Source organism: Vanessa atalanta, chromosome 24 (assembly GCF_905147765.1).
Source record: "Vanessa atalanta chromosome 24, ilVanAtal1.2, whole genome shotgun sequence".
Lineage (NCBI taxonomy): Eukaryota > Metazoa > Arthropoda > Insecta > Lepidoptera > Nymphalidae > Vanessa > Vanessa atalanta.
The window spans coordinates 3,000,142-3,020,748 of record NC_061894.1 but is presented as its reverse complement, the minus strand read 5'-3'; the positions used below and the strand labels follow the sequence as shown (position 1 = coordinate 3,020,748).

At 34.4% G+C, this 20,607-nt stretch overlaps 1 protein-coding gene across 3 annotated transcripts in view; it reads left to right on the top strand.

The window, feature by feature from the left end:
- The first annotated feature begins 10,120 nt into the window (after positions 1 to 10,120).
- The window catches only part of LOC125073327 (nucleolar protein 4), a 133,855-nt gene continuing 123,368 nt past the window's right edge, over positions 10,121 to 20,607 (top strand). For all 3 annotated transcript variants that reach the window (XM_047684114.1, XM_047684113.1, XM_047684112.1), the window contains exons 1-2: positions 10,121 to 10,212; positions 10,723 to 11,330. In XM_047684114.1, coding sequence (XP_047540070.1) covers positions 10,812 to 11,330 — 519 coding nt within the window. In that variant the 5' untranslated portion in view covers positions 10,121 to 10,212; positions 10,723 to 10,811. The remainder of the gene's footprint in view (positions 10,213 to 10,722; positions 11,331 to 20,607) is intronic.

Below are 20,607 nucleotides of genomic sequence, written 5' to 3'. Positions count from 1 at the left end.
TAAAGAATTATAAAACCTTTTTCGTATGCATTAAGTTGCAACATAAAATTCGTAACATGTAGTGATGCGTTTCCGAACTAAAATCTGGATATCAAAATGGTCCTAAATTTGAATATTTTTTTTTTAAATCTTCGTTTTTATTTCTTTACTCTATATATATCTACTACATCTCTACCTTTTTACTTAATTGAAATAAATGACATTTGAGACAAAAATATAACTACTATTATTAGTTTAGGAGTGCTCTGAATAATGTAAAAAAACAAATGACAGACAGAGAATGAAGGATATTTCATCCCGTCACATACTCGTCATGGAGCTTAACATAGTCACAATAAGTACTAAGCGATCATAAACATTGCAGAGATAATATGGAATGCGTGTGAGTTCAAAATAAACACAATTCTTGCTTGTTTCATTTACTTGCCATGAATTTATTGAGAACACAGTTTCAAAATACTTGTCAATTGTCATCCTTGTCACTCTTTGTAATTTGTAACACAATATAATATTTATTATATCATATTTGTATTAAATTATTGTAGTCTCATTTTTTTTTCAATATTAAATTAGTTTCCTAGAATGTTATTGCTTTCGCGTTAAAACTTTTATTACTCAACCAATAATATGAATGAACACTTAAATGTATATCATTTCTTAATCATTTAACAATTATGAATTATTGAAATATCAATAATTATGAATAAAAACAACGTTTCGTTAGGAAAATAAATAAAGGTTTATTTTTGAAATGTTTACAGTTTTATGAACATTTCACTTGGTTTACGCCAGTACTTAAAATAGTATCGTTGTGTTATTTTACAATGGGCGTGTGAACCAGTGTAACTACAGACACAAGGGCCATGAGATCTTAGTACCCAAGATTGGTGGCACATTGGTGATGTCAGGAATGATTAATATTTCTTGCAGTACCATGTCTAATAGCAGTGGTGGCCCATTTGTCAGTCCCTCTGACTTAAAAAAATATCGTAGTGACTTAGAGCTAGTCAAGCTTGGCAAAATAATTCGACTTTAGAATACTCAAGATATCACCTCATATAATGCACAATCGTAAAGATGATACGCGCAACTAGGTCACTTAAACCGTGACGAATATATTATGTTGTTACCATATTATGTCATCTTTACATACCATAAGTCTAAATGTGTGACCTTCGAAGATGATTGCATACATTTACAAGTTACATCGAACATTTCCGTGAACCGCAAGAATTCTGAAATACATTAATAAATACCTACGCATGTGTTGCTACCTATCTACCGGCCTACCGCGTAGAAGACATTATCGCGAGCTTTCAACAGCTAATAGTGTCGTCGCGTGACTGGAGTGTTGTTGTTGAGCTACGTGTGTGTGTGTGTGTATAGCAATGATACAATCAAGCGGCTGCGGAGCGGCTCACTAATGCGTCCCGTCGCCGCTTCGCTCCAGCCGCATACCGTTTCATAGCGATTGAAACATTTCTTGTTTATCGATACATTTTCTGAGAAATATATTTTTAAACGTTTGTAAAAAATTGAAAATGAATCATTTTGCTTTAAGGCAAATTTTATTTTTATAACATGTAGATTATTTTCTGAACAAATTAAATTTTCTTTTTTAAAATCTTTATTGATAAACATTTTATTTAATTTTTAACTATTAAATCAGATTCTAAGAAGATGAATATGAGTAGCTTTATACACAATTCTTACAAAAAAATACATTATTATTTTTCACAATTGGTTAATAGTCAATGTGATTTGTGATTTTTAAATAAGCCTTTACAATTAGATCACTAATCAACCAATAAAAAACCTCGATATCGATAGCTAAAAAAAGATAACGTCACTAGTGACACCTACTTTACTGGCCGGGACCCCTCCCACTTCACCCGCCCCGAGGCTTATCTGCTGCGAAACCCTGGCGCAGATATATTTCATTTCGCCACCAGGCACGTTTTTCTGCAACGCAGTGCTTACAGTTCAGTAGCCTGACTCTTTTTATTTCATGTAATCCTGGTAGCCAGTTACATATTTGTAAATGTCAGTCAAGGCAAAAAAAAAAAACTGATTTTATTTTTGGATACTATTTTTTTTATTGAATTTCCTATTTCGCAAGATTATTTTATTTTAGTATACTACTTTAGTTACATGACATTTAAAAGACGTTTGAACATAATGCAATTAAAATGATGAAATGTTTCGTTATTTGCACATTTAAATATTTAACTAATAACGCATTAGAGATGTGTTAAATTTTTAAATTTATAATAATTTAAGCTTATTATTAATGTGAAGAGAATTTATAATCTTTCGCGAACAACAAAATGGCGGATAATATCCGCAACGAAAAGCGCACTGCATAGTCAGGGATACTTAGGTATCGAATGCAGAAATTACAAATTGGGATGGATAGCTAAAAATACGCTAATGGAGGATTGTTTTTTTAACAAAACTGTTTTGTTTTTTTTTAATTGTTGCTTAACTTTATGAACGGCCGTTGTTCGATTAATTTTTGTGTATTTATTGCCTTGCCCTGGGTTGTTTTTCAGTAGTAAAAAATGTTTTTAATAAAGATAAATAAAAAATAAATGTAAGTTAGCTCCCTTATACCCTTGGTTTTCCATACAAAAACAAAATAAATTCGAAGTATTACGTTTAGTATATATAGTAACACTATATTTGAGAGACTATATTTTTACTTTATTTAAAACCTGAATAAAACTTTTTTTTATATATAGCATGTATGTAAAAAATAAAATTTTCATTCCCCGACTCGTAAGTCATTTTCTCGCGGTGTGTACTAGGGCAACAGCGCAGGCAGGCGTTAGCAGAGTAAATTAGGCGCGGAGTCGCTCGTGCCGCGCCGCGCACTCAGCGATATTGCTATCGGCCCGCCTCGCAAGCAGGGTTATACATAGATAAAAAAAAAATATTCAAAGTATTTTAAATATTACCAATGTTATATAATTTGGACCATAAACTATAACCAATATTATATAACTTAAAGCTTAATTTTCGTTTTAATAATTAGTATAAATAATTACATATATTTTTTAAATATACAAAATGTATTTCTTGAAGAATTACAGAAGCGCATACTGCATATTGCCACTTAATTTTTTTCTAGTAATTAGTTATCGTTATCATCAATAAAACGATAGCTTAAATTATAAAATCAATACAAAAAAAAATCCCCATCCACGAAATACACATCCAACACGGGTATGCTATAGAAATATGAAAAATAAATAATAGAGCGTGATTAATAAAGCGGCAGCCCTGGGCGCGGCTGGCGGGAACAAAGCAGCCGCGGCGAGCGCCACTCACCGTTCGCAGTGGAGTACATCGCACGATATATCTTGATACTATTATATAATTAATTATTTTGACCAATATACTATAATGTGACTGATTCCTTGGTGTGAATGATGTACGTAAAGATGATACTTTTATTACAATTATTAGTAAATAAATAAATATTACATTACGTGCAGCTTTGTGTTTTCTTACTAAAATTATTAAGTGTCTTAATGCCGTTAAATGAAAAATTGTATTTGTAGTTGAAGATGATAAGGGATTTTATTGTGTAAGTTTTATCATAATATCAATATCCCTTATAAGTTATAACCTTATCAATACAAAAAAAAAACTCTTTAAATTTTAACTTAATTAAGTGGTCTAATATTTCAATCTGTAGAAATATCAATTCGAACTGATAATAGATACAAATAAAAACTAATTTCATCCAAAAATACTGGTATTTTCTTAAAACATCAAAATGGTAAATATAAATCTCACGAATAATTTTATGAGTATCTGTAATTTTTGGTTAAAAGGATCAGTATACTTTACAATACATTTATATTGACTAAGATATATGTATGAACAAAAATATTGTTGAGTAATTTCAAATGTATTACTATCATAATATCCGAACAGAAGTGCTCCCCCTCTCCCCCCACCGACTACGTTCTGAGCCAAGATGCGATCTTATAAGAGACATCCTCAGGACGAATGTCACTCTCGAGCCCGAAAAAGCTTAAACTTTAAGGCTGAATCTAGTACTCACCCCAACGCCCGGTGACATTGTAAAGACCAGTAGAACCAACAGCACGACTACATACAGACACAAAAAAACTGAAGTCATTTGGTCGTCAGTCGTCGATCGGTAAGTGTCGGCACCTACATTACTTAGCAATAAGTCGTTCCTTTATTATAGTGGTTTTTCGTTTTATTTATGTGTTTGTCATTTTGAATATTAACGGTTGCTTGTGATCGCTCGATTTTGGATTATAAATTGAATTATTGTTAAAAATTAAGATAATTTTTAAATAAATTAGTTCTAGGTTGTTTAATTTGTTAAAATTATTTTCACTTCTAATTGCTAAAAAAATATTAAAAACAGTTTGAAAAAAAAAAAACAATTTAAAGCTTAAATATAATCAAGTATCAAACCGTCATCCTCCTCCTCGCGCCGCATTACCCAATGATTCACCGAGGCGCGGCCCGACATCGCAGCGTCCCGTACATTGCGCTCCATAACCTCTACCACAAGCGTATAGCCGTATACCGACTATGCGGCGTGGATAGCATTCTCCGCGTAGTTTTTAGCTGCCAAAAACGGTTATAGTTTTGATATAATCTGTAGGTATAATGAATATGTCTGAAGCTGAACTAGTTGATTAAGTATTCGAAATTCAAATTTTTAGAACGAGTTTTGTCCTGTCATGCGGTGCATTGCTCTTGTTATTAACGTACATACCTGATTGTACTAAACACGCACCAGTATTGCATACATTTCTTAGTACAGAGAATACAGTATGTAGGTTTTTACTATGATTATTATTTACTTGACTGAAAATTGGCTCTCGTTTAAAATTTGGTTTAACGTTTAGTATATCGTTGTGTTGTGTCTTATAATTTTTTATAATATAAAGAAGCAAATGAAGAAACACGTATGTGTTTCTTCATTTGCTGTATGCTGGCTGTATAGCCAACAGACTGTTTTGACTGTAGGATTTTCCTATAAAATAATTTTCAAATTATACATTAAAATCGAATAATTGTTGCCTAGTATTTATTCTTATTTTCTACAGGTCAATTTTATTTTACTTAAATGTATATATACAATAAATTAAATATATATGTATATATATGACTGAGATAGCGAGAGTGTAAATGCACTTAAGATACAAGACTATAAACTCAACCTTTAAAGTTCAAATGTAGAGAGCATTTTCTTTGTGATATTTTCGTATGTATATAAAAAATTATAGAATTTGAAAAAATACCTAGAATACAATACAAGCAATGGAATAAAACTTTTAGGTAGAAATTTCATGGTTACGTCGCAGCGCAGGACTAGAGAGAAGTCGAAGGAAACGAAGAAACCTCTTAAAGTGAGATTCGATGAGGAATCTGTAAAAAATTCCCGAATCTGTAAATACCTCGGAATCATTCTACGTAGCTTTGTAAAGTAAAACCGAGAAAACCTAATCTGAAAATCTTTATTTGTTTTTTTTTATCAAACACATACATATACGAAGCGATACAACTTGGGAAACCTTCAAGAAAAGAGCGTACTCCTTCCTGAAAGGCCGGCAACGCACCTGCAAGCCCCCAGGTGTTGCAGATGTCCATGGGCGTTGGTAGTCACTTTCCATCAGGTGAGCTCCTGCTCGTTTGCCACCTATAACTAAAAAAAAACATGTAATCACACAATATAACAAAGATCTGATGTGCAATTCTGTAAAATTTCCCTGCATACGTCACATGTGAATTGTTGACACCTGATTTACGCTGATACGCGTATACGTGTGTCCTATGAATTTTATAATTATCACAGTCAATATCGCATGTCACAATCTGTCAATCGATGCCGATGTCCTGCAGTGAGATTCGAGTTTCTAACAGTGGGCAAACCAGCATCTCTTGTAAGACGTTATGGTTAAAGCCGGCAAATTGTGGATACGGAGCGCTTAACGGTTGTCGTGACTGACGAAGTGGTAACGTGGTTAAACTTATGGTAAAAAAAATTCATGTTCACAATACATCTTGTATTGTGAACATGAAATCCGATATTTTTATAGAAGTCATATCGAACTATACTCTCCGTACTCTATGGTAGTGGAGACGTGAGTGGGTGGATACAGGTTGAAATAATGGATTAAAAAAACTAAGATGTAGTTTGAACACGAAATCCGATAGTTTTATAGAAATCATATCGAACTATGCCCGTTGTAGGATCTCATGCAGGCAGTTTGTACCATCTTCTCATAAGCTGTTTTACTGCCTTTTATTAACTGCCCGACCGCCTGACCTGCCGTGCAGATCCCGAGGTCCTTGATTCAAATCCAGGGCCGACTAATAGAGTTTCGAAATTTGGAGCGTGCTCTCGTGCTTCAAAATTGACTAAAACTGCCAGGTCTTCGCTTGCCCTTAAAGAAATTATAAGTATATTTCAACTCCACGCTTTTAATTAATTGATGAAGTAATGCAATGATTGCATTCAGTGGCGTAGCTATCGAAGGGCCAGGTGGTGCAGTGCACCAGGGCCCCGGAGCTTAGGGGGCCCTCTGACCTAAGCTTTGAAAAGAGCGGGTGAACCAACTCGTCAGCTCCTAAAGCTAGAAAACCTCGACCCTGCTCACAAGATTTTATATTTCCTATCTATACCAACGCCAATATAAGTTAAAGAGAGGATGGAATGAGGGGGTGAGGGTCCAATTGTTTTCCTATGCACCGGGGCCCTTGCACACCTAGCTATGCCACTGATTGCATTGTTAGTGATTTTATCAAACTGTGTTTTCTTTGATAATGGGAATATATGCATTTATTATTTCCCTAAATATATCAAGTGTAACAACCGTAAGTATTCCTGAAAAAAATCTGTAGTGTAATTCTTTTATTAGCTGCCCGCTTCGTTTAACATAAGATAGAAAAAAGGATACCGATACGTTTAGTATTTTCACGTGATTGACGCACAAAGAAAGAATGATACAGATGTCAGTTTAATATTAATATCATGTTACAATATGATATAAGTACATTCATAAGAAACAAAATGGCCCAGCGACTGAAATTTTCCGTGACCACCTGAGCTACCACCTCCTTTTACCACCGCAGGTCTTTATAGTCTGTTAATTAAAACTTGATATTAGGAATACTATGGCTACTATGATAAGACCGATTACTGAAGCTTTCGAATCCGAAAATTTTACAAAATTGTGAATAGATTGTCAAACGTGTGAACATAATCGCAAATTTCTTTGTTGTTTTTAGCATAAATTCGCGATTATTTTCTAACACAATCGTTGATTTCAGATTTCATTTCATTATTTTAGATAAATATAATGTTTTATTTGCAGTATTTTCATTAAAAACATTAATTTTACAATACAAAAGAGAGATTACAAATCAGATTCATTTTTCCGGCTCCTAAAAACGGAACCATATTACTAAGACTTAGCTGTCTGTCCGTACGTATGTACGTCTATCTGTCTGTCACCAGGCTGTATCTCAAGATAGCTAGACAGTTGAAATTTTCATTATGTATATATATTCTATTTCCACGCGAGCAAAGCCAACAGCAACAGCTAGTCTTAGATATAAGGGGGTTATTTTGCTTGGCTCGATTCAGCTTGTGTTGTAGCATTTGTTTATTGTTACGATTTAAAATAATACTGCCGTCCCTTGTACCAGTCTAGGTCTTTACCTTAGGCGTAAGAGACGTAACATCTGAGTTCCAAAGGTTGGTGGCACATTGGCATTGGTTAATAATGTCAATATTTCTTACAGTGGCCAGTGCCAACGTACCATCGGGTGGCTTGATGCCAATCTATTAAGAATCCTATACATATTTTTTTATGCTATTATATTAATATGAAAAAGTTTTTTTATTGGTTGTCGTGTCTTCAAAGACTAACATAGCCATACAATAAACGAATGCCCAACAATACCGAAAGTTTAAAAAAAAAAATTTATTGGAATTGAGTGTAAAAAATACTACTAAATACCAATGTATTAAAAAAGGTATTAATTCAAAATTTTAATAATTAACTGTCAGCGCCACCTAGCGTAAATCAGTAAAATTTTTAGGTACAAATCGACAAGATCACCGAGTATATTAATATCCTCCATTATTATGGATTCCTAGTACAAAGTCGACCTAATGAAGCAACATCGATTTCATTTATGTGAAATGTGAATGCGAAATGGTTGGGAGTGAGTTAGTTAACTTTTATCATGTATCCTATCAATTATTAATTAAGTACGCCTTCAAAATGTATTATTTTTGTATTTTTTTCTATGTTGTTACTTTTTGGTTCACTTTATTAAAAAGTTAAAAAGAAAAATTAAAAAGAATAGTGAATATTAATTATAACTTAGTTTACTCTACTTTTTTAAATACTTTGTTATTTTATCATTTTTATCGGGAAAAAAATTATGATGACACTCATATATACCTCATACCATGATTAAGTCAGTGTACAATATACATACATACATAGTAATTAGTATAAATGAATATTACTTAACTTAGTTATAAAATAATAATAATAATTAAACAAACATTATAAATATTCCTTCTTATCCGCACAAACAGAATGACTGAATATTTTGATAAATCTTCACTACTACTACCTGACCATAATATATCTCATCCTAGCTCATGGTCGCCTAGTATGTTGCGCACTGTTCGCGCAAGCGAGCGTACTCGTGCGCAACTCTCGCGTGCTGGATGCGCGCGCGCAATATTAGTTAGATTTACGTTGTTAAATTTTATCTTCGATTAAAACAAGTCTTTTTTATTTACTAACTAAATTTATATTTTTTATTAAATGTGGTGAGATTTTACTTCTAAATTTGAACTTAACGTTTGCGTGGGCAAATTAATTTCAAATTAATTTGATTCGAAATCTGAAACATTGCTTTTGGTGCTGGTGTAAATACAATCGAATATACTTACATTTTTTTGCATGGCACCAGATGCTATTTTTTTTTTTTTGTAATTAAAATAAATGTTTATATTAAAGAGGCATAATTTAAAGAAAAATTATGTAAAATATTCACACGGTTTTAAATATCTATACTTCACGCATGGCATCTATGGCATAAACTTCTGATATGCCTAAATCTAGATTAAAATAAAGCTAGCCACTGGTCGAAGCAGTTGTACTTGTTCATGTTGACATATCAATATATTCAGTAGTTTTCTCAAAACAAACAGTGGCGTAGCTAGGTGAGCAAGGGCCCCGGTTCATAGAAAATCATCGGGCCCTCACCCCCCCTTTCCACTCCATCTTTAACTTTATATTGCCCTTCATAATTATAACTAGGAATAAGAATAGGATACAGGTTACAGCGAGTTGAACTTTTCATTAGTAGGCTAAATCCATACATCATCTCTATTCAAAGCTTAGGTTAGAGGGCCCCCTGAGCTCCGGGGCCCTGGTGCACTGCACCACTTGGCCCTACGATAGCTACGCCACTGAAAACAAAACGCTTTTATTTTAAAAAACTCCATGAAGAAATACAAATTTATCTATTTATCGATAGATGAGGACGATTTATTAGAATAAAGTAGAAAAACTTTTAAATGAAATCAAGGCAACATATACACATTATATTATGTACTCATAAGTCATAAATACGTTAATTTGTTTTATCTTTCTTTGGAGACAACGAGTCCTTCCAAAATAACTGATATAAAATGATTTAAAACAATAATTTTCAGTTCATATTCCGTACAAACTTTTCTCCTATGTAATAAAAAATATTATTATTAAGTTTTTGATTTAGTGTAAGTTTGTAGGCAAATGTATAAACCGTCAGTCGTTTTAATTTTTTCATATTATTTAAACAAAAAATATGAGAACAATAAAATATTTTTGTGATTATACAAAACGCTGTCGTGGAACAGTAAAGTAGTGACGCGATACACTATACGCAGCGTCGTTAAGCGTTGTCTAGTCAACAATACAATAGCGCGCTATCGCAAGGACGGGCACGGCGCATTATCGGCCGCCCGGACGATCGGGCCGATTGTTTTGCGGGCAATTAGCGCCGGCCCGTCCCGCACGTGCCGTTCCGCGGTCCCAGACGCCGCCGATTCCAGTGTACCGCGCGCGCCCCACGCGAGCGGCTGTGTGGGAGAATATAACGTATCGTGGAAGCCTTTTCCGATCTCCCGACGGATCTACACGCCTGGTACTTTTTTTATTTCGTAAAACTTTTTAAAAATAATTTAGGGTTTTATTTTTATGGATAAACAAAATTATTATTAAAGATATTTTTTTAATTAAAGAAATTAAAAAAAAAATTCAAACTTAATCCTGGAATAAAAATTTAAAGGCAATATTTATATTATGATATGTTATTTTATTCGATTCAATTCAATGTATTTTTATAAGAATGTCTCATTAGCAATGCAGTGTTAAACCAAGCTCAATTATTTTGCAATGAACCAGAGATTAAAGAGATATTCTTGTCCTGAACATTTCCCCCGTCACCGCCGGGAAAAGTTTTCGCAAAGTCCTTTCTGTCGGCGAGAACTTGGCAGTCAAAAGTTCCTGTTCTCAAAGTTTTACGCACGCGAGACTCCCAACTTTCGGACTCCAAAACTTTGTCGAAAATATTTCTCGGGCAATTTAATTTTTTTTTCGCAATAAAAAATGTACCGGGCAAGTAAAAGTAAAGTATAAATTGATTAATGTGTAGTGCAGTTCGAAATAATTAGACAAGAAAATAATTATAATGGGTTTATTCGTGTAAGAAAACTAAAGTTAAGTGTAAGTTAAAAAATAAAAATGGCGGCTGCCATGATAAAGGACCGTGGGCTACGAAAGAAATTAACCCAGGAAGCCATACCGGAGAAAACACCTAAAAAGCCTTCGAAGCGTAAATCAACGCCGAGTAGTTCTAAGAACGACAAGAAAAACGAACAAAATAATAATAAAAGACCAAAAATACAGACGGGTGATCCAAAAGTAGATTTATTTTCTACCTACCAGCCGTGGGTGATCCAGACATATGGAGATTTGGCAAAAACAAAAACTATAACGTTAAAAAAGTACGCTAGAATTCTTCGAACCCTGCGCGGCGAAGAATGTAACAGTTCCGACAGTTCCAAGTTTCGTTTTTGGGTAAAAGCAAAAGGTTTTCATGTGGGTAGGCCGACGGGTTACGATGCGAAACCTGCCGACGGCATAGTTTGCAGGTACAGCGTCGCTGATGCAGAGGGTTGCGCCCGTGGTCCTGATGGACAGGAAATATATACAGGATCTCAAAATGATCCTCCATTATATATACCGACTCCACCTTTAAAGGTAAGTGTAATAAGTTATTATCTGTCTTATTATATAATTGTAATTAAGAAATGTTCATTATAAATACATAGTAATTAATTTGCTGTCTTCTCGTTTTTTTTATTTAAACATAGCGAAAGTTGACTTTTCAACAGCACCACCATTTTTAGACGAAATACTGAGAAAATATAACACTTAAGTCTTTTAGTCATATAATATTTATACAATATTTCCACTATCAGTCAAACGCTGTGTTGTCTAAATTATGAGACAAACAGACGACAGATAAATTCTAGAGGTATTTTATATTATTATTAAAAACGATTTTTATATTATGCATAGTTAGTTAGTTTGGTTGTGTGTTTGAATCAAATGTCCTTCAAACAAGCGAGAGTCAATGAGATCAAAGAACAGGTGATGTGTGCCACTGCGGCACCAGGAACGCATAATGATAGAAGAGATTACGCGTCATTATAATAAGACGGATGCTCATTCATCACTAAGCGGAGCGGCTAGCAATCTTGCAAGTCTTTCTCAATGCTCTTCACATTAGTATGAACTTAGTGCATTGCTATAAGATTATTCTAGGTAGCAACGTTAACGTTTAAAGTCTTTATTTTTCATGATTTAAACAACAGGATGTAATCTCTACAGAGACTTTAATAGCATTGTTATCGCAGAAAGCGATTTGCTTTGCGAGTTATAAACGTGTACGTGAATGTGTATACAGTACCTACAGTATATAGATTTTATGATTTCGATGACGCGTATGATGTGATATATTTTGAATTCTTGCGTCTTTAGGCTTTATATATATTCTATATTTAAAGTGTTTAAATTAAACTCTAGTGAATTACTTAATTTAGTTTGACAATCGTGTTAAAATTCAAGTTCAAAAACAAATGCCTGTCATTTTACATAACTTGGCATATTAGGAGAAACGCAAAATTTCTTTGAAAAAGTCTTGACCAAATAAAATGTAATGGTAACATTATAAACTACATATAATATACAAAAGGTAAAATATATATACTAACTTCGGCTTTGTTTATTTTTGTTATTATCCTTTTTTTACACGTTAAATGTGTAGAAGAGATTACCACACTATTCGAAACAACTAGGAATGCATAGCCTGTAGCAACGTAATCAAATGAATAATTGTAACAAGTAAACTCCAGTAACTCTAGTGTTCGCGGCTCGCTCACTCGCTCATTTATTATTTGCGGCCTCATGTATATTAAAGAGCCGGCTATCCCGTCAGGTCTCACCTGAACTGACTAGGCTTATTATTAATACTCCTTTTGACTATCCGACGGAGTTAAAAGCACTCGGGGCTCTTTATTTGAAAAATATCTTTTATTTTACATTCTGCAATGCATTTCTTGAGCAGATTTTTATCTTAAATATATATACTTATCAAGAATTAAAACTAAATATGACATTCGTAATACAAAGAGCATTATAGTATTAGTTTTTCGAAGTACTGTTAAAAAAAAACGATCAGCATCTATCGCATATGTATATTCCACTCGGATGCGCTGATGGGAATTACAAAGGATGCCCTCGGGACACAGCAATATCTATGCGTGCAGCGGCATCAACGCCGCGTGAAACTTTAAACAAACGCTTTTCAATTTATATTCGCCGGGCGAAGCGGCGGGCGCGTGGTTTTAGCAAAAACGAGCCGGAGCCGAACGAACAATGGGCGGCCGCAGCGGCCACAACGCGATACCAGCGATAAGCGGCGATCGATGTTTAACGTTCAGGTTTGACGCGAACTCCTACTGTATTATGCACTCCTGATAATTTGTATCGAAAGTATCGATGAAATTACTTCGATTGCATCGAATCTTCTTTAAAAAAAACACGATTCGACGACGAACGACCGACCACGCCATTCCCCCGTTCGATTTCGTGGTTTTTGTTTGTTTTATTTATTTTTGTTCGATTTACACTTTTTATAACACAGTACATTTAATAAGTACAATAGATCTTAACTGTAAACGAAGATTTTTTAAAAAGAGATTTTGGCTGATTAATCCTTAAGCAAAAATTTTAGCTGCTGTCGGGGAACGCGCATTAATAAAATGAAACGGGTATAATTCATCAGGCAATCGGCCAACGGGTGACGCGACTGATTAAAATGAATGCCGCACAGCCCGCGGCTTGTTTTTACCTGCCATGACCAAACGACGTGTTTTGACGGGACAGCGCAACGTACTTTCTTTGTCCCCACAAAAATGTTCGGCTCTCGAAAAAAATCGAAAAAGTTTATGTCATCTTCTTATGTTTTTTATTATTTTTTACTCTTTATTTATTAACTGATTATTAAAATAATTTAAAATTATCATTTTTATCAATTTTCGCATTCGATTTTCGCATCCACCTGGCGCGGGTGTCCCGTGACGACCACATTTTTTTAATAATAACTACATACTACTAGAATTATTAATTAATTGTTTATATAATTAAGAATATTTTTTTAGATTTCTTAAAATATTTATATAAAATATATTATTTTTTACAAACGTATAAACGGTGTTTGTGTGAATGATGCAATTAGCGAAGGAAACTAAACGGGTTCGTTCGCGGCTAGGAATCTTACCTTTTGGCGTAAAGGCTACAACTACATAGTTCATCCTTTAGCCGCTAGACTTGTGGGCGAGTCGCGAACCGGCAAACATAATCGCACTTGGCTTTTGTTATTGAAGTACACAAGCTATCTCCCGAGTCACACTCTTGAAGAGACTTGAATTTTTATTTCAAAGACTTACAATATATTTAAATCTATTTTTAAACTACGTTTACCGCTCCTGTGGTATACTTTTTTTTATTAATTGGCAATTCAAATACTTACAAGCATTCATTTAATCTGAGGAATGAATATTTGCCAATATCTAAAAAAGAAATATATAAAAGTATGCCTATCTCGTAGTCGGCAATTAAATTATCACGCATCATCACAATTCTGATATTACGGCATTTAACGCTTGCCTCACCCCAGTTAAAATCTACACAGCGACCGAAAATTTCGTTCACTACGCAGTTTTAACGAATAAATGATTTTTTATGTATTAATATTGGTTATTAAAAAGTTTTTAACGTGTATATATTACTTGATACAAAGTTAATTTTTGTTTCTCTAATGTGTAACATAATTGTTGATATTTTTTATAAATCGAACATGCGTTAACACGCTATTATTCTTATCTGAATTAACACGATTCGTAGTAGTAAAATGCTCATGCATTCGAAAAACTCCTTACCTCGTAGGATCTGCAAAACCGGGACGCTCGTGCTCTGCAGTGGGCATTGTAAAAATGAGGCAATAAATCCGGCGGGACGGCGGTCGGTGCGGGCCGCGTGAATTACGAGTACGGGCGTGGATGTTCGCGACATCACAAAGGCGCGGTGAAAAAATATCGTTGGGTCGCGTGTGCACTGTTAGGTTTTATTTTTAAGTGTAGTGTTTGTTTATTGTCGTGTCTTGGGATTTCTTGTGAACACAGTCAGTATTACATGTAGGTTCGAAAGGTATGCGACAATTGTACAAAAGTATACAATAATAATGAGATCTATAATAGTATCAAAAATAAAGATCGTCTTGTAACTCGCATTAAAATAAAATAAAATAATAGCCTAATTTACATTGTTACATTGGTGTGGTCTTAGCTTTATATATTTGTCTGGGTACCGTAGAAGGCCTTATCTTTTACAGGCGACCCGACCCGTATCTCGATCGGTTTTTTGGTCATGTAGATGTGTCCAATCACTCGTACTTTTCAAAGTTTTAATGATATAACATCGATGGTTATGAAGAGGTAATTAATCAACAAGTGTTCCTACTACAACACTTACGCAAAAATAAGGAAGCAATTGCCTTAAGATATTATCTGGTATAAAATAAAAAAATCTAAGAAGTTATGACAAAGTTATCCTTTTTACCTTTATCCAACTTTTTAATTTGAACATGTGATTCACGAAGCGATGACCCAACCCAGCGTGCCCAAAGGCAGTCTTAAGACGCTTTCAGTGTAACGTCCTTGGACAAGATTTTTAATTTAGAGATTTAATAGGGTTGAAATAACTAGGGAAAACCATCTTTAGAGGAGACGTGTTACAACAGTTCTTGTTGAGTGATGAAAATCTTTCTTTATAAAATGGAGCAATTCGAATATGAATCTTAATATTTTTTTGTTTTAATTTACCAGGGTACCAGATTAATTAAAGAGGTTTAGGATATGAGAAATCTTTATATTGAATAACAATATCCAATAACTGGTACAATATTGAATAAAGTCCGATTTAAAAAAATATACCTATAAATTCAAATAGAAACAACCAGCAGATATCGTGCTCAGAAAAGCACGCATTTATATGCGCGCACGCACACCCATACATACATATGTAATGCAATGTGTACACGTTCGCATGTGTATATAAATATATATGTATGTTTGAGTATATAGCGATTTTAAATTGATAGTGAGAGAAAATAGTAATTGACAACAGCCGGTGATAGAGATGATTAATGCGAAAGTTAGCTTACGTCACGTAAACCTTGAGGTTTTCATCATTTGTATCAAATTAACGTCCATCTTGTAGGAAGTAGAGAGCCATGATTATATCTAGCCAGCTTTATTAATTCCTAGTTCATTTAAAAATATATTTATTTTGATTACTGGATTGTAAGGTTAAATGATATGGGATCCATCCAGACATCTGTGTCTCCATGTGTGTACATGGATGTCTGAATGGATATTATTATTATTTAAATTTAAACAAATGATCTCAAATGTCCAGTCTGAAATTTGTTACGAGTGAATGCACAGAACGCATATATGTATATAGGTTTTGGAATAAAGGCGTGAAGTGCGAGCGCTAAATTTGAGTATAAATGCGAAACCACAAAATTAAAAATATACTTTATTCAAGTAGACTTTCACGAGCACTTTTGCAGCGTCATTTTACAGAACTATATTAAGTAAAGTCGCCGCCGGCTCGGAATCTAGATTCTACCGAGACGAACCGGCAAGAAACGCAGAACTCTATAGCAACATTTAAAATACAATATATACAACATCCTGAATGAAAGTTAGTAAGTATTGTTTCACGTGTTTTTAATTTTTACCATCTATATAATCATTACCGTCTTTACCATAGGGCACATGGGGCACGTGCCTAGGGCCCCCATCCTGAGAAGGCCCCGAAGAACAATTTTCTTCACACGTTTATGCTCACGTTGACTGCGATGTATTTTTTTGAAAGTGATATATTTATGAGAAAAAACTAACATATTTATCAAAAAAGGTTATTGACGATAGTCGATATTAATAATTTAATAATAATTATTTATTTATATATATTATTATATATTATATATATTTATATATATTAAACCTAGAAAGACGTGCTCTTCATGAAAGAAATAGATATACTATAAAACAGCCATAATATTGTACAACCAATTAGATCCCTACGAATTGACAAAAATTACCGCACCGTCTAATTCAAATATCTACCAAAAGGGCCCCAAATTCATGGGTGCCCAAGGGCACAGCATAGCTTGCGACGGCTCTGCTCTCATGGGTTGAATTATATGCTAGATTTTTTAATGTTTTTTCATTTCAACAAATGGTTTGAATTAATGAATCGGCAACATAAATAAATAGTCGATTCTTTCACTTGCAATATTGCCTCGAAGAGCCTAACCTCACGCGGGTCAATTAAAAATTCTTTAAAAAAAAATATCTTATTTAATCGCACATTAATGGAACAAAGGGAAAACCATTCGGTAAAATAGCAGCTACAAATGACAAAACTAGTGGCAGGGATGCGATTTTGCTAAACGTATCAATTATAAACAGGCAAACATAAATCAAAAGACGAGATGTTAGTGTCACTATTTCGCCGTTCACGTGCCAACGGTTAAAAGCTTTGTGTTGAATAGATTTCTTTGTAAATAGGACACTTGACCGTTCTTTAAGATGCAAGACGCTAATGTTCGTGCAAAATCTCGTATGTCGAAGAGTGTGTAATTTACAGTTATGCAAAACTGATTACTTATAAGTTCGATTTTTAAAATATATCTACTAAAAAAAAACATAGTGGGAAAACCTGTTCGATGTAGATTCCGATCATAGAACACCACACGTCATGTGTATCTGCATCAGTTTTCTGAAGCCGCGTAAAAAATAATCTCCAAAGTCCATACGTCTTTAAGACGAAGCCTTCACCCTGAAGTAAGTCATTTACAGACTGTTCCTTTTTTAAATAGTCAGTACTGTAATAAAACACCGGGCAAGTACGAGTCGGACTCACGCAACGAGGGTTCAGTATCACCACACAATATTGAAAGGTTATTTTAGGAAATGCGACATTAACGGCCTTTATTTTACACAGCTCCAAGGAAACGCAGGTTTCAGTGTTTGGTATTAATTTCAACTTTATCCCTCTGCGCGTTCCTTGAAATAAGGGTCTTGACGGACAGACAGATAGACAGACGGACTACGAAGTGATCTTATAAGGGTTCCTTTTTTCCTTTAAGGGTACCGATCTTAAAAAGCATAGAGGATAGTTTTAATAACTAGATATTTATATATATATTTGGAGAATTTAATAAAACTAAAAACGATCAAATAGGTTCATTAAAATAGATAAATTATGCGGCTTCATATTGCACAAGTGCCATACAAACAAATAGATGTGTGAATAGAGTAAACGCATTATCTTTCTTGGCTTTAGAGGGTAACAGTTACGATTTCTTTTTTTTTTGACTAATTTAACTAACCTTAACTTGTTTAAGGTACTTTAAGTCATTTTCTGTACCCCTGGTAACGTGTATGCAAAACTTAATAATCATCGGTTAAGTAGTTAAGACTTTAATACTTTCGAATTTATAATATTAGTTAGGATTACATTTTTTAAATATTTTTTTTCTAAATTTCTGAAGCCATTTTGATTTTTTCTCTAAGACCTTGAACCGATTTCAATCACAAAGCGAGCCGATCGTATTGAACACTTAGATTAGCTCCAACGTGCTTCACTTAGATTACTAATCAACTGAATGTCATAGATACCGCCTTAAGTGGTCTAGGCGTCTAGGTGTGACAATAAGTTCAATAACCTGTAGTAAGTCGAATCTCCGTAGCCGACGACATACATGTGCAAACACTCGTGCAGAACTATCTAGCGCGCAAACCTGTCTTTAACTCGAGTTGCGATGCCAAGTCTCATAGGCCGATTTATTTTTCGTTCGAAACGTCGTTTTTGGTATCTCGGCTCTTTTGTTACTTGTAGCGAATCAATTCGCGAAGGCTGGCCTCTTATGACTGAGCTGATATTTCCTTAAATAGTCATTGGACAATTGCTCGAAGCGACTTTATAAACGCCGCATAACAAAAAAAAAACATGCAGATTATAATTATTGTTTATTTGATGTTTTGAGTCATCATCGTTCAGCATTAGGGCGTACACATTTAACGGATTTTTATCTCAATAGCTGATCGTTTTAGAAGAATATAAAAAAAAGTTCATTCGCCGGCGGTTTTACCGAACCGATATGACTTGGGAACCTTCTCATTCTAAAGAGCCTATTTATTCCTTGAAGACCGACAACGCTCTTACAAGCCTCCCAGAGTTGCAGATATCCATTAGCGGTGGTAGTCACTTTCCATCAGGTGAATAGGTCCTAGCGACGATCATTTTATTATAATTGGTAATTTAAATATTTGAGAAAATACGGTACTATTACTCGACTATTCGAACTGCTGGTAGCGACTATCAAAAGTTATTATAAGAAGCCTACTATTACTAATAAAGTTTATATTATGCTTTGATTAGGTATATAAGTCTGTTTAGATTACACCAGAAATCTGAACATATGGGTGTACTAAAGAATTAACTTCATATGAAATCTAAATCTATCTCAGATAAAGACGCTAGAGTATATTTATAACATTAAATCCCAGCTGATTCAATACTCAGTGTATCTAACAAAAACGCATTCGCTAAATCTTTGAAGTGGGTGAGAACTGGGAACGTATCCTATAGCCGTATATATAACAAATGGTGAACACACGTGCAACAAAAAGCCAACAAACGCATTCGCATTGCGGGCGTTCGGCTGGCGGTAGAGTACCGGGCTAGCAGCGCGCGCGAGAGATAAGTAATGTGGGGACGGGTGACGGGTGACGGGTGATGGTTGGGGGAGTGGGGGGTAAATGCCCGCGCGGCGGCGGCGGGTAATTGGTTCGCGCCGCCCGAGGCGAGCCCGTAGTATCGCGCTTTAGCGACGGCGCCCTCCGGTGTCGGGCGTGGGTAACGGGATGCATAGAGTAGTGCTTCGGTGTAATAATTATTTTAATAAAGATTTCTGAAATTAATGAAAATATAATTTTCTTTATATATTATTATGTAATGCTTAGAATATTTTTTGCATTTATTTGATCTAAATTTGATACTTAGATATTTGATCATATCCATTAAACCGAAATAAGTTACATTTTAAATTATTATATATAACTTAAATTCTAACAATAAATTTTAGGTAAGTCAGTAAAATTATCATTACTTTCATTCTTCAAACATTTCTTCGACGTTACATTAACACAATAATTATAAAAATAAATAAATATGAAGCATTACATATATTATAGACGCGCCAACTAACGCTTCATAACAAATTAGCAATTTAAAAATCGAATTAAAAATCCACTATAAAAAGAAAAAAACTAAATTCAAACGCATGTCGTTTCCACGCCACCCCGGCGGCTGTTTGTCATGCTACCGAGTTATAGCTATGTCATGCGGCCACCGGCGCGCCACTTTATACATCCGACGGCGCTACCGCCCGCCACGAGTTGAGCACGTAGCTTTATAGCTATATAGCGATGTGCTCAGAACAGTGTGGCAGAAGTGGCATCTGTAAAGACATTTTTTTTTTATGCATGGTGCTGCTATTTGCAGTGCAAATTATTTCTAGATATAAATGTGCATTCATAAAATTTAGTGTTAAGTTTCGACCACACCTACCAATCGCTTTGTGCTCTCCCCTCTGTCTGCGGTCGTGTCAGATTGCCGTCCCGTCGGAAAAGTATGTATGTAAGTGGGCACCTGTGTTTGCTCACACACGAATTTACTATGTGTGTAATACATTTGTCTAGCTCATGAGAAAAGCCACTGGGCCCAAAATTTGGTGACAATATAACCTGTGTTTATTCGGCATAATAAGCCTTGTAATTATTTCAAATTGTCAAATTATGATGCAGCAAAGCAATATGGTCTTTAGTAATTTTAT